Below are 15940 nucleotides of genomic sequence, written 5' to 3'. Positions count from 1 at the left end.
CTACCCCGGGGTAATGGATGTGTTTCAGTGTCTTGGTCATTCATTATCTTTGTTTTTTTCTTTTTTTGAAAACTGTACTCAAATAAGGGAAGCAACTTTTAGCATTGGCAGTTAAATATGTGTTAATTTCTGAAACTATTTATTTGAATACTTTCAAGGTGACCATGCATGCCTAAACTGGTAATACTCTGCAATGGGCTGTGGGGAAAGGATGTGTGGTTATATATTTTTAAAGCTTCCAGTGTGCCTTGTCTTCATGTTGAAAAAAAGGAGTAACCCATTGAGCATTAACCATGTGCCACAAATCATACTGAGCACTTCACAGCCATGATTTTACTTAATCTTTATACCAGTTCTTTGGGAGTAGTACCAACATTGCTCCTTGTTACAGATAAAAATCCTAGGGTTGGAGGGGGGAGATTAAGTATCTTGCGGAACATCACATACCTAGGAATTGGCATAGGCTGTGTTCTAACCCCAGAAGTTTTGACTTCTGAGCCCACCCTCTTAATCATCATGCTCCCCGATCAAGGGCTGTGGCACAAAGGGCTCTTGTCATACACTGTAAAGTTTGGTTTTTCCTCCGTTTCACTCCCAGCAAACCAGGTTTTGATGTTATAGAAAGAATGCAGCATGGTGCAGAGATGGCCAACCTATTTGCTTCAGACTAATAATCTTTCTCCATAAAATGTCTTTGTGTACTAGATTTCAATCATAGTTGTGGTTTATTTCACCTGGCAAATAAAATGTTCTCTAGTACATTTGTTCTTATCTGATTTGAATGGGAACAAGATTTGATTTAAGCTGTACACTCTTCAGTTCTTTGGCAGATGATGAGAAGACTAGGTGTTCTCTTCCTCAACAGTGATTGAGGACCATTGGATTAGGAAGGCAATCTGGGAGGTCTTATATGTGTATTCTTTTTGATCTCCATATCTCCCCACCCCCCCAGCCTTTGAGGTGGTGGTGTTATCTTCTTTTTCAGAATGAGTAAATAGATTTAGGAAAAGGAGTCTTGTCTAAACTTGCATAATAAGCTACTAAGTGATGGAGGGAGGATCTGAATCTAGGTTTTGCTGTGTGTATGTCTTTTCCACTGAATTAAGGTGCCTGACATGGAATTTTAATTCAAGAACAATTTAAAAAATTTTTTGTTATGTTTATTGGGGTTACGTTGGTTAGTAAAATTATATAGATTTCAAGTGTACAATTCTATAATATGTCATCTATTGCATTGTATGCTCACCACCAGAGTCAGTTCTTCCATCACCATATATTTGACCCCTTTGCCCTCTTCTCCCACCCCATTTCCCCCCTTACCCCCTGATAACCATTAAAGTATTGTCTGTATCTATGAGTTTTGTTTAAGAACAATTTTGATTTATTTTGGATTTTTGCTTTACCTGCAGACCTCACAACTCAGCCTCATGTAAAGTGCAAATCTACTCGATTTCTTTTTTCTAATCTTGACTTATTGCTGTATTTCTTAGTTGAGTAGCAGATAAAGTAATTGTCTTGAGTTTAGAGGCATGTTGAATTAGCAAAAACAGAATTTTAAAACAATAGAACCAAATTGTGCTTGGGGAGATGTAGGCAGGAACCAAGTAAGACCATCCTTATACCTGGGTTTAGGGGTATTGAGTTTTTGGGGATGGGTTGAGACTGGGGCCTGAGGTGAATATGAATGAGTAGAAATCAAGCGGTATGCAACTGTTTAGTATTAGTAGAAGTATAGGTCTGTCTAGAGTCTAGACTGATTTGCTTTGTTCGTTGATGCTAAGATTGAGGCCAAGGCTTTTAAACACTGTTTTACCTTGAGAGAGACTTTGTAACAAAGTCACTTACTCAGATACAATATATCTAGTAGTTGATTGCAGAGAAGTTAGGGTGAAGACATAATGAGGTCAAATGCTTATTATGTGGCAAATACTGCTTTATTTAATCCTCACAAATATTCTAAATGGTAAACCACATTTTTTAGTGTTAGAAATTGAGGCTTAAACAAGTTAAATAGCTTGCCCAAGATTGTCTCAGACCTTAAACACTAGGTTTTAATATTCAGGTAGAGTGAGGTTAGAACACTATTTTGCTGGCCCCTATATCCCAAACTAGAACACTGCTTGACATGTATTGTTTGCTAAAACATTTGAATGAATAAATGAGTCCTGAAATTATTATCTAAACATGGGAAAAGCAGTTTAGAGAAATCTAGATGGAGATGGAGCAGTGGCATTCTCTTTATCTAGAATAGCAAATTTGGAAATTATAGGTAGTGAATCATAATTAATAGACCTCTGTTTTTGGCCTTTGGAGTCTGATAGCGTAAATGACATCTTTGTGGACCAAGGGAGGTGGGGGAAGAACACAGTTTGGAATGAGAACTAGTTACATCTGTCAATTTGCAGGAGCTTGGTCAAGTCACTTTAGTTCCGCCTGGATTCAAATTCTTATTGGTATGCCATTTTATAGAAGTTTCTGCAGAAGAGGCTTTTCCTTTGGGGGAGGGGGTATCCTTATATACAGAACCTCAAACCTCAGTCACAAATAAAAGACACACATGGTTCTGATAGGAAATTTTTGAAAGAATATTGAAGAAATCTCACAATGTGTTTGTTTCATTTTATATATATATGTATTTTTTAAGTCATCTTTTTCATAGCAATGTGACTTTTTGACCAGTGCAACCTAATACTCCAAAGTCATAAACTAAATTATTTTCAAAAGGGGCTAACTTAATTTTCAAATCACTCAAATATTGAGATATAGAGAGAGACCCTGTCTAAATTTTGGTTTAGGGTTGATTATAAGCTTTATAGATAGTGATCTGATAAGAATTGTGATGTTGCTTTGGTTTTATGAAACCCTTTAAGATCTTAATCTTTTACTCCCCCTCCCCCCCCAATAGATGTTAGATAATCGTATTGAAGGCCCTCCTTCCCCACACACCTAGCTGAAGGAGTGATACCCTGATAAACTAGGATTTGAATTACCATGGAGGTATTAAAACTACCTAGTTTCTTTGCCAGATACTTATATACATTATCTTTAAAAAATTCCGTGAGAGATAGGCGTTAGTACTTTCATTTTGAAGCTAGCAAAACAAGATTCAGAGAGCTTAGATTTAAGCAAGGTTTCTTAACCTGCGGTACAGGTTAATTGGTTTCCTTTGTAATCCTACTGTGTTTCCCCGAAAATAAGACCTAGCTGGACCATCAGCTCTAATGCGTCTTTTGGAGCAAAAATAATCCAAAAGACGCATTAGAGCTGATGGTCCAGCTAGGTCTTATTTTCGGGGAAACACAGTATGTATTTTATTTTATGCATCTAAAATCATTCTAAGAAGACTTTACTTAGCTTCACGCCCAGATCTCTCTGATTCTAAAGTTGGTGTATGCTTGTTTCTCTTCCACATAGTTGGTGTATGTGGCTAGGGAAACAGACAAAGAAAGATGGACAGTGTCTGAACACCTCTGTGTTCACCCTTTAGTTGGTTATAGTGACAGATGGAATACATAGAATCAAGGAGACAGTACACGGAGCTTTCTCACATAATAGGTGGTCACATATTTTTACTTATTCTCTAGTAACTGCAAGGTTAAAAGCCTGCTATACCAAGAAGATTGCAGCTTCTTGGGGGAAGTTGCTCGGGAAGTTAGAGGTGCACATTTTGTTGTTGAGGGAGAGGGTATGGTGGGTCCTAAATTTCAATGATAGCCCTAAAACTGGAGAAGGTTTGGAACTGGGGCTAGTGGTATATCAGTTGGGAACTTCCTCCCTTCTAAATGTATGAGAGAAACAGAGGGTAAGAGCCCAATCAGAGAGAAATTTATTAATTTAACAAATATTTGAGTATTGACTGGGGACTGGATACCAGTGAAATATAGAGGTAAGTAAAAGCAGACAGACATTGACCTGTTAGAATTTATAACATGTCAATCAGGTAACCACAAATAAATAATTCAAAATGTGGATAAGTGCTAGGAAGGAAAAGTACAAGGTTTGAGTACAGCTAGCAAAGGGACCTCTCTTGGGAGAGAAAAATGTTCTTTGGTAAGGGAAGATGTCTTTGAGGAAAGGATTCTTGAATTGGGTTCTGACAGATGAATGGAAGTTAACGAAACTTTTCTTTTTTTTTTTAGTTAAAGGGTGAAAAGGGAAATATGATTGTCTATGAAATTATGAATAGTGTTCATAGATTTATTAACTTAATTCTTTGAAACCAAAAATAAAAAGGCTTCTTTAGTAAGAGGAAAAATTTTAAATCAAATAGAAATTGTGATTATTGCAACAAATATTGAGGAAGTTTATATCAGTTAAAATACAAAAAATTTTTTTTTTTAGTTTTTAAATCAGTTAAAATACAAAAATTTTTTTTTAAAGATTTAGAATAAATTAAGGGGTCGCATGTTCATAATGAGTGAAGGAAGCTAAGTGCTTTAGTGCATTTATAGGACCTTTAAAGTTTTGTGAATGATTCCTACTTTTGGGTGAGAGACCCACTTTTGGACTGAATTCTTTTTATGTCTTAAAATATTTATACAAATTGTATGGGTTTTAACTTTAGGGTTAAAAGGTATTTTGCAGGTCAGAAGCAGAAAACTTCGTTACTTAGAAAATGATATTTCAAAGGTAGTTTAACTTGCATATAAGAAGCTAGATGTAGTCCTGGAAAACTCGGGACCCCCGAGTTTATCAATTACTTGTTTACCTATTTAGCAAAGTAGTAGAAGTAAATTTCCCAGTTTATTCAATTCGAAGGGTATTGAGGATGTGCCTTCTATTGGGCCTTGTTCTAAATCCTACTGATAGCAGAGGAATTCAAAAGCAAGTGGTGGATTGTGGTGATGGGGGGTCATCTTAAGCCCATACAGTGTCAACATAGAATTACAATGCCCTGCAATAAGTACTTCTTTTAAAATTCTTTCAGTTCTCAAAGCTCTGATGTCTAATTAACATATGTAAAAACCTTCTACAAGGGGGTTCTGTGCCTGTGACTTCTTAGAGGTTACTTTGGGGGCAGAGACTGGCCTTCAAAGACCTTGACTTCTGCTTCCCAAAATGGTTTGGGAGCCAAAGCTTGGTCCCATGTCTGGGTAGTTTATTGTGGCCTGTGAAGGGAAGTAAGAGAGCAGGAGAGGGGGACAGTACATTTAGATAAAGTATCTGAGTAGACTAATAAGGGTATAATTCAACTCGGGCATTTTTCATGTTTATCTTTGTTCATTGAATCTGCTTTTTCCTATTCTGTTTGTCTAGGTGTGTGTGGAGTTTGATGGGGAATCTTGGAGGAAGAGAAGATGGATCGAAGTCTATGGCCATCTAAGAAGAGCATTTTTAGTAGAGCATAACTTGGTTTTGGCTGAACGAAAGTGTCCTGAAATTTCTGAACGGATTGTGCAGTGGCCTGCGATAGTGAGTAAAACTCAGGCTTATTGAACTCATGAGAAGAGGGTTTCATCCATTATGAGTGAAACAAGAAAAGTATGTATGTAACGCCTATCTTTGGCCCTGTGGCAGATAATAATACAGATATATGACAATGTAGATGAGTCAGAAGAGAACCCTGGAACTCCGGTCAGCGCTGCTAGGAACTCTGTGACTCTGGGCCCTTGACTTTCTCGGGCCTCACTTTCTTCACTTAAAATCTGGGGATGGGAGGTAATGTGGGGAATGTCTAGTCTAGATCAGAGGTCAGAATCCAGACATACAGATCTGTTTATTGGGTTGGTACAAAAGTAATTGCGGTTTTTACAATTTTTAACCTTTAAACCTCAATCACTTTTGCACCAACCTAATAGTTTGACCCTCGCAGTGTATTAAGAAAATTTGCATTAGTTGTCTGCTTTTAAGAATGTACAGAGTATACCTAAACATCTCCATTTCCAATTTCTCTTGGAAGAAACTGGAAGATACAGCAACCCTAGACCATTATGGCAGTTCTTTATCAAAATAGGCTGGAACTGAATGGTCTCTGTTTCCTTGCCCCGTGAGGTTTCCAGTCTTGCTCTTAGGATCTCTAAGTTTCCCTCTAGCTCATGATAGTCTTGGGCTGTAAAGATACTGACAGTCAGGGTGTGATTGTGCCATTTCCACATCATTAAGTCTGGTGCAGTTAGAGAAGAAGAGCCAGCACTGTGTCGGGAGAGGACAGTTGAGGCTTTATGAGACGAGCTGGGGCTTGGAGGAGGAAGGGCAGATTTGGATTGTTGGAAAGGCTGGGAGGATGATTGAAAGGCTGACTGGATTGTGAAAGTCCTGGTGTGCTGTGCTAGCAAAGTTAAGATTTTGCCCACGGGTGAGAAGAGCTTCTAGAGGTTTCTGAGAGATGTAGGATTTTGGTTAAAGTTCTATTTTGCTCTTTGTATTCCCTCTCCCCTGAACTGTTAACTAAGAATTTGCTAAAAATATGGCCTTATTTCTCCAAGAAAATGTACATACACATTTTTGAATTTTGGGGAAGCCATATATCTATGGGCCCAGACCTACATGTTAATGACTCCCAAATGCATATCTGGTTTAAATGATTGATTGGATAAAAATTGTGTGATCTTGTGGTTGCATGAATAGTTGTTATTGAGATACTTGCAGTAAATAAAAAACTTAATAGCTTTATCTCTTCCTGTGTGTGTGGAAAATTGCCATTCCTCATTTTCAGAATTCTGCTGACAATAGTTATGATGCCAAAACATTTTCTTTTGTTTTGTTTCAGGTGTACAAATCTCTGTTGGACAAAGCCGGGTTGGGATCCATAACTTCTATTCGCTTTCTAGGAGACCAACAAAGAGTATTTCTTTCTAAAGACCTTTTGAAGCCTATACAGGTATATCAGTAACAATATTAAACCCTAAAAATAGAAGGAAAAAAACACCCCTTTTAACATGAGAACCAAAATATTGATGTTGATTGATCTAATTCAGATATCAGAGAAAAGAACAAATCCATCAACAGTTACTTGTTAGACATTATCCCTCAGTGTTGGCCATTGGGTTGGTGCAGCCGTATGGGGTTGGAAGGCCAAGGCTACTACAGCTGATGGTGCATGTGTACGGAAACACCTAGTGTTACAAAAGTAATTTTAAAGTGATTGACTATCCTTCACATACATGCGTATACATATATATACATGTATGTCAGTCTTTATTATTCATGGGTCATATGTTTGTGAATTTGCCTACTCGCTGAAATACATTTGTAGCCCCAAATCAATACTTTGGTGCTTTCACAGACGTCACAGACATGTACAGTATGGCAAAACATTTGAGCGGTCTGACACATGTTCCCAGCTGAGGTTGAATAAGATGACATTCTGCCTTCTTGTTTCATCTCTCATACTGTAAACAAGTCTGTTTTCGAGGTCTCTTTCGTGCCAGATTTTCGTACTTTTTGTTGACGGTTTCACTGTTTACCCAAGGGTAGTGCTAAAGTGTTGTTGTGTAGTAGTTCTTAAGTACAAGAAGGCTGATTTGTCTAAAGGAGAAACTACGTGTGTTAAATAAGCTTTATTCAGCCATGAATTATAGTGCTGTAGGTCGTGAGTTCAAGGTTAATAAGCCAGTAATATATAGTAAATAATGTATCTTTCAACAGAAATACATAAAACAAGGTTGTGTATTGATTGGATGATGAAAATGTTGTGACCGTTGAAGGAACCTAACTCTGTCTTTCCCCTAGGAGCAGTGATTTAGTTCACTATTTCAGTGTTTGTGGTGACTTAATAGAATATAACTACCGGGAATAGTGAGGAGAGAGAGACAGAGACTGTGTGTGTGTGTGTGTGTGTGTGTGTATTTCCAATTAGCTTCTAAAACTCCCACATTTTTCTTCACAATATTTAGGCTCCTGGATCTTGCTTATATGGGATCTTTTTTATTATTATTTATGAAACTGTTGGGAGGGAGGGAGGGCAAGAACACACAGATTAATTTATCTCCAAAGATCACTACCTTGAGAATAATATTGGTCTAGTAACATTCATCTTTTAGGTGTCGTGACCTGACTTGTTCTGTAGCCTGTAGAACAGTTAAACCTGTTTATTTGCTAAAAGGCAGTTTAGGGGCCAATGGTCATTGCCATTGCTGGCTCTGGACTGGAAAACCCAAAGCACTGGCTTTTTCTCTACTCAAGTCTCACTTTTACTTCCATATCCTGGAAGTGAGTGAAAATAAGGTTCACATACTCTGAACCTTATTCTATAATGATTAAGTAAATGGAGCAGAGGAAGATGCTTTTATTTAAGTTAATTTCCGATGCAAGTTACCTTCCCATGTCAGATACGACAGCGTGATATTTCTCCTGCCTTAAAAGGACGAATGACTTGCTCTTAAGGACCAAGGAGCATATGGGAGGGGCTGTGGATACCTTGCTTTACTGAGTGATAGAGTAGGTTTCCTTCTTAGCATTGTTTTCTGGACAGTTCTGTCTTACAACTTTGATGTGTTCAAGTTTTTCAGTTAAAGTACAACTCATAATTTTGTTTATTGAGATTGAAAAAGAAAAATTGAGATCTGTAAGTTGATTTGTTCTCCGGGAGATGTACTGTGGGCTGTCAGTGTGAATGTTGTTATTAATATAATATTACTTGAGGGAGACTATGATGTGTGCTCTTGAATTTTACTGATGCTAGTAGCAGTCAAAGTTTGGTGCTTTGGGGCATTCCCTTACAGATAGGGATGGTCACATCAGGCTTCTGCTGTCTGAAACGATGGTGGGGGACATGATTACCGCAGTGTGATGCTTGTCTGAAAGAATGCACAGAGAACCTGAAAACCATTTGGCATGTGCCAAAGTTGGAATTGAAACTTAAGGTCGGCCTTTTGGATTTAATTTGGCTCAGTTTTCTGTGGTTAAGAAAAAAGACAAAGTATCCAGATCAAACTCTCTGGCACTTTTTATGAGCCCCAAAACTCTCCTAGGCAGAGTAGAATTATTTTACCTCATTTAAGAGCCGTTTGTGCTGTTTTATCTTGTAGTAGTCGGAGAACACATTTAAATTTTTTGAAATTGCAGTAGCATGAGAGAAAAAAAAACAAAACCCACACATGGCCCATTCTGGTAATTTGGAGCTCATATGAAGACTCTAGGTTAGATCTAATGTTACTTGGCTTAGAAATGCATTTTCCCAGAATGGATTGGAAAAGACTCGTTATCCTTCCTAATGGGAGAAATGAATAAACTATTTTTGGCCACTATATATCCATTTCACAGTGGCAAAAAAAGCATGAAGGCTTGATATTTGAAGGGCTTCTGTGTCATATAGTAGTTTGGGTTGGCAGGCTATTCCTATTGACAATTTCTATATACATTTATCATAACTGACTGTATACACAAAGCCTGAAGACTATGGAATAGTGCCCAAAATGGAGCTGCTGCTAAGAATTGAGTGTTTCAAAACTCTTGTAGAAGACTTGGGCTGTTCATCAAATTTTGTCACCACTGCCTCCCATTTATCATTTGTAAAGAAGATTGCATTTGGAATCCTAGTTAGATTAAATGAATCTGTGTGAAATAATTTGTTAAAAACAGTAATTTCAATGAGTTGACAGTATGGATTTGTGTGTTTTTATGTGTCTTTTGCCCCTTAGATTTGGATCTGGGATTTCCCTAATCTCTAGTGTTTGGGATACAGTGTTTTCGAGGTGGATTGATCTACGAGTTTGTTTGCTTATTATGTTTCCCATAGCCAAAGTTATGTCATATTAAAATCATGCTTTGAGCCACTCTTACTATTTGTCATCCTCTTAGTTTGTGACTTCACTTCAGTCTGCCTTATACCTGATCATTTTATAGTTTCATTTTATAGTGATCATTTTATAGTTTCCTATTATGATCTGTCCGATTCATTGGAGTTGAAATGATCTCATGCCGTCAAATGGCTAACTGATACTACTTTAAATCTTCCAATTAAATTGAAATATCCACTGGAATTTAAACAACTCTTCTTATTTGTTACCTTAAAATGTAATGATTTTCCACTTCTCAGGATGTAAACAATCTTCGACTTTCCCTTATGGATAATCAGGACGTCAGTAAAGAATTTCAAGCTTTGATTGTGAAACATTTGGATGAAAGCCATCTTTTACAAGGTATGTGGATAGTTTGTGTTGACCAATGACAAAGAAGCTATGTTTTAGCCCTTCTCACTTGTTCGCTCATTGAAATTTCTAATTTTTTGGAAATTCCTTTGTTGCTTTTCCCCATGCAACCAGATGATTAAAGAACGCTATTATAAAATGTATTCTAAAGCCTCTAACGTTTGGACAATTCAGGGGTTATGTAAAAACTATAAAAGTAAAGTAGGTATTTTAAAAGTTCAGCTATATTTTGACATGGAATTTGTGTTTGGAATTTTGGTCTTATAAAATTGATAAAGCATTAATTTGGTAATCCTGAGCTTCCAGTTTACTGTTATTGAGTTTCTTTTGAGTTTCTTGGTCAGTTTCACAATCATAAGTGTTTTATCAGACTTAGCAGTTCTGTTGACATTCCTGAATTTGGGTCTTCTGGAGCTCTTCATTGAGTTAGACCTCAGTGACTTCTTTGATACTACTTGGTCTGATACAAATGCTAGGATAAATCCATTGTCACTATAAGATAAATCTTTAAAATAAAAAGTATTATTTTAGAGCTTTAAAATAAAAAGTTTAAATTTTCTCCTAGCTTGGCAGAAATGTCTGTTTTCTCATTTATAGAAATATCTGTTAATGTTTGCTTTTGTCTCCTACGTTTTTAAAAGATCCAAGAAGAGATTACCCTGGATGATGGTGCTGTTGAGGGATAATGCAAATTGCTTTAAGTATTTTTTGTTTTTTTTTTTTAAGGTGACAAAAACTTAGTTGGTTCTGAAGTAAAAATTTACAGCCTGGACCCATCAACTCAATGGTTTTCCGCAACCATTGTAAATGGAAACCCAACATCAAAAACTCTTCAAGTCAACTGTGAGCAGGTAAAGATGATAATCACATGTAACATGACTGGAAAAGATAATTATAAAAAGAAACAATGGTATTTCATAGGCGGTAAACACCTTTACTATGTTAGAATATTGGAGTAGAAACGGAAATGGCACAGTTGTTTTAAAAAAAAATTATTTGTAAGAAGCCCCTATTGTTATGTTAGTAAAGCTAATTTCTGGTATGTTCCAGAGCATTTTTTAATTTTTCAGTATCTGTGTTTTATTTTTAAGATTCCAGCACTGAAAATTGTTGATCCATCACTGATTCATGTTGAAGTTGTACACGATAACTTTGTGACATGTGGTAAGATATATTGTTTGACTGAAATTTTTCTCTTTCTTCCTGTCTTTCCCCTTTCCCCTCACATTAAGAGAAGCAGGGAAGCCAATTTAACTATTTTTAAATGTTTTAGGTAGTTCTACAAGAATTGGAACTGTAAAACGCAAGTCTTCTGAGAATAATGGAAGCCTAGTTTCCAAACAAGCAAAATCTTGCTCTGAGGTAATCTTGATTTATTTTGTGTCTTGCGTAAAGCTTTCCTCAACTCTAACAGTGCATGGCCAATTTGTTTAGTGGTTGTAAAGCTGTCTTCTCTGCTCTACTATGCTGTCTTGTCTCTTCTTTGCTAGCTCCAGATCTTGGCCATAATTTCTACACTCAAGCAGATGGAGATAATATAAGTTTCTGGTTTACTATTTTGGTGTTGGAAAAACATTTTTTGATGTTTGCTGAAAATTCTCAATAGATTTGACAATTTCACCATATGGAGGTGTTTTTGAAGGTAAATTGAGATGTGTGTATCAAATTAGAAGAACACCTGGCATGAGAAGAGGGCAGGAACCTTAGAATTCTGAGTAGATTTGGTGGTGAAATAGGACTCCCACCTCCTCAATAATATAACAAGATTTGGTCATTTATAATTGGATAAACAAATATGCTTGGGTTGTGTGTTTTTTTTTTTTTAAGGAAGTGGTTCGTTTGCCATTACTAATTTCTGCCCCTTAAAGTATGGACTCCAATGAAGGCCACTGTTTGAGTTCAAGTATTAGATTTAATTCTGTTCTGAAATAGGGTTTGGAACAAGAAACTTAAGAGTGTTTCTCTTTTAGGTGAATTGAATCCTTAGGACCTATTACAGTACAAATAACTTTTTCACAACTTTTAGGTATTCACACGCACTTGTGTTACATGGGTAGTTTCCTGTGTTACAATTATCAAAAACGCCTTTGTCGTGCACTGTGCCAAGCTGTAGTTTAGAATTTTAAAATTCACCAAGTTGATATTATTAAGATTGTTGGCAGCATTTTAGAGGGAGCCTTAGGGTCTAGGGGAGCAAGGCAAGGAGAAATGGCATAGGAGTGGGTCAGGGTCAATTAATTGAATCTAGAATTCTGGATCACGGCATACTGGACTACAAAATCAGCTAGAACCAAAGCAAGCACTATTACTCAAATACTTAAGAATCTGGGCAGCTGGGACTGATGGGCTTTCCTGAATCGTAAGCCGTTGTATAGGCAACAGGAAATTTGATACTTGACCAAAAACTTTGTAAATCAAGATATCTGATATCTCTATCTTCCTTTCAAGTGTGTAGGCCCTTGAAGAGGTTATGGAAATTAGTATTACTACCTTTCATTTTTGCCTTAAGTTTTCCAAGGGTGAACTATTGTGTTGAATAGTAGCCCTCCCGTTGGAACGGGGTATGTTCCAAGACCCCCAGTGGATGCCTGAAACCACGGATAGTATCAAACCCTGTATGTACTTTTTTTTTTTTTCCTATACGTACATACCTATGATAAAGTTGATGGTTTCTCTTTGGCATACTCAAATTGCCAGCATCAGTACTCTTACACTTTGGGACCATTATTAAGTAAAATGAGGGTTACTTGCACACAAACACTGCGATGTTGCTACAGTAGATCTGCTAACGTAGCCAACTACTAAGTGATGAGCATTCGGGTAGCATGTACAACTTGAATACGCTGGACAAAGCAATGCTTCATGTCCTGGGTAGGACAGAGTGAGATTTCATTACACTTCTCAGAATGGTGCACAATTTAAAATTTTTGAATTGTTTATTTCTGCAATTTTCCATTTAATATTTTTGGACCGTGGTTGACCACAGGTAACTGAAATCACAGAAAGTAAAACAGTGGATAAAGGGGAACTACTGTAGAGAAGACTATAAAGTAAGGATGTCAAGCAAGTGATTACATCTTAGAGTTAAGCTCACAGGATATTGTCAAGGAAGCCACCAGTATTAAAAGCTGAAAGAGAAACAGAATAATAACCTGTCAGGTTTATTGTTAGCGATCTTGGGTAGAAGTAATAAAAGCCAGTTTGAAGAAGTTAATTGGGCGTTGCCTGTCATGGAGACTGTAGCAGTATAAATAGTTGGTGTGATGAAAGGAGAGCCACATAATGTGGTGGGGAGGGGGCAGCCAAAGAATAGCAAATGGCATCCTGATGGATCATGGAGGAATCAACCTGGGATAGGCGAGACTGGGGTCAGTGGGACCCTCCTAGGAGGGAAGGTGCCAGTTTTTCAGTGTCAAGTTTATCAGTGGTAGGATAGTTAATTGACCAAATCAATACCTTCAAGGAGGTACTTGTGAAATGTGGTAATATATATAAGTGATTCCCTCTACCTGACTCACATTGTTAAAAAGCAGGGAACATGTTTTTTTTTTTATCGCTCTCAGCGTAATCGGCTCAGTAAGTTTGTGTGCTACTAAACTAATTGTTCAGCACCATAGAAGTTTTTTTTTTCTTTCTTTTAGAAAAAGCCTGAACTTTGACTGGAAGATAAGTCCTCCCTTAACTTATTTGAGCCTTAACTGGTGATCTAAAATGAGAAACTAAATTTGATGTTGTGAAAATGTCTGTTTCAGCTCTTCAGCCCTGTACTAGCCATCTTCTCATTCTAGACGAAGTTGGACACGGTAGATTTTTACCTGTGTGTTGACAGTCTTAGAAAAATGTTTTTAATTATAGACGCACTTATTGTAAAAATAAAGTTTCTCACATTTAAAAAAAGTTACTCAAAATATTTTGGTTAACCCAGAAAAGCATAGTAAAGATAAGAAACATCACTTGTTATTATACTTCTCAGAGACTCTCACTGTTTACATTTTGAAATATCTGTCTTTTTTTCCCACCTGTATATTCATGGAGGCCCACCCTTTTTAAAAACAATTAAAAATGACACTCTTTGTAGCCTCCTTGATTCCTTTACAGTAGATTTTGTATATTAGTAAATACTCTTTTTTTATTCTGGGTGATTCTTATAATTAGGCAAGTTTTGGAAACACTGGTTTGGCCTAGATTTCAAGAGAGCTGGACAGGTAGAAGAAGAAGTGGGGAAAGAGAGTTCGTTTAGATGTGTGAGTGAAAGGTGAGTACAGTAACCTACTTGGCACACATCTCACTATTTGTACTTCCCAGATGTGTTGGACTGGCACAAGTTACTTTCAGGCTGTTCTTTGGATGACAGGAGTTTGGGATTAGATAGATAAGACTCTTAATTGCTTTGATGAATACTGTTGTATAAGATAAACTTGTTTGCAAGTTGCATCTGGTTCCTTGAAGGTCTTCTCTGCCTAGCAGACTGTTCCTCGGGGTTAGGACGTTGCTTGGTTAATTGGGAGCGTCTGCTCTAAGGAGTGTCAGCCAGCAGTGTCCTTTTTAGAAGACCATCATACACTCAATTATATTATCTCCGTCTGCTGGCAGGGAGGAACTATTGCCATGACTGGTATAGAAGACCTTCAGGGAAAACTCTTCAGGTAAGAAGAAACTCTGACCCTTGTCAAGTCACAGGCCAGTGCAGTGGTGAGCATGTGAAGATGGGGTTTGGAATCGAAACCCCTGTTCCTGTTGAGCTAACCCTTAGGAAAGCTGTAGGGTGATATACTTCAGTTTCTTACAGGAAAAGCATTCTAAGTTATGCTAATTTCTAATCCATGGTGACTGAACCGAGAACATTTTCATGATGTTTTTCTGCTTTGAGACAGCTGATCTGTGTGCTGGGTGCTATGTAAAGCACAGCCCTATGAAGTATGCTTCATTGTTCTCATTTTATGACTGAGGAAACTGAATCTTAGAGAGGTTAAATAGTGTGCCAGGAAGTGTCAGACTGGATGCAGACCAAGGTCTAATATCAAAACCCAATACTCTTAACCACTGTGCTGTTGTTGCCACTCCTCTCCAAATCTTTTCCTTGGTATGGTGAGTCACCATTGTAAAAATAGCAACAACAACAACGAAAAACAAACAAGAAGCCTCTATCCCTTCATCCATCTTTCCAACAAATATTTATTGAATATTTATAATATGTGCAAAACATTGGTGAATGTTACTGCCTGGCTCTTAAGGTAACTCATAAGAAGTACTTATAGCTATTTTGAAATACTAAGTGCAAACAGCACTCATTCATTCCAGCAGTCTCATCTATTGAGCATCTGGCTTTATAAGGTATAACAGTAGACATGAGCAGGGTCTCTGCACCTAGGGGTATACATTACATTGTGAGAAGACTGACAATAAAAAAGTAATTTAAATAAAGGTACTTTCACAATGTGGTAATGCAATGAGAGTCATAAACACGGTAATATGATAAAGAATAAGGGGATGGCTTGTGGGACACTGCTTTGGAAAGAGTGATCAGAGATTCTGAGGAGGTGACAATTGAGTAGATTTGAGGGTGAACAGATGGAACCAGCCAGCCACACGAAAACTATCCAGATAGTGGCAATTGCAAGTACAAAGGCACAGGCAACAAAGAGCTTAGAACATTTGAAGACCAGAAAAGAAGGTATAGTTGGAGCACTGTAGACAAGTAGAATGAGATGTGTGTGTGTGTGTGTGTGTGTGTATGTGTGTGTGCGCGCGCACGCGGAGACCAGACCACATAGAATTCTTGTAGGCAGTGAGTGGAGTGCCATAATCTGATTGATTTGTATTTTATAAAGATTGCTCTGTGGTGGAAT

General features: G+C 37.4%; 1 protein-coding gene across 7 annotated transcripts in view; it reads left to right on the top strand.

The window, feature by feature from the left end:
• The window catches only part of KDM3A (lysine demethylase 3A), a 50169-nt gene that overhangs the window by 1779 nt on the left and 32450 nt on the right, over positions 1-15940 (top strand). For 6 of the 7 annotated variants that reach the window (XM_081069683.1, XM_081069681.1, XM_081069679.1 and 3 more), the window contains exons 3-8: positions 5257-5412; positions 6710-6820; positions 9980-10082; positions 10818-10942; positions 11183-11255; positions 11365-11453. In XM_081069683.1, coding sequence (XP_080925809.1) covers positions 5257-5412; positions 6710-6820; positions 9980-10082; positions 10818-10942; positions 11183-11255; positions 11365-11453 — 657 coding nt within the window. Of the gene's footprint in view, positions 1-5256; positions 5413-6709; positions 6821-9979; positions 10083-10817; positions 10943-11182; positions 11256-11364; positions 11454-13732; positions 14738-15940 lie in introns of those variants that run through there. The other variant, XM_081069684.1, reaches the window with a different exon arrangement.

Source organism: Rhinolophus hipposideros, assembly GCF_964194185.1.
Source record: "Rhinolophus hipposideros genome assembly, chromosome: 12".
Taxonomy (NCBI): Eukaryota; Metazoa; Chordata; class Mammalia; order Chiroptera; family Rhinolophidae; genus Rhinolophus; species Rhinolophus hipposideros.
The sequence above is the reverse complement of the archived record's forward strand: the minus strand, read 5'-3'. Positions and strand labels throughout refer to the sequence as shown.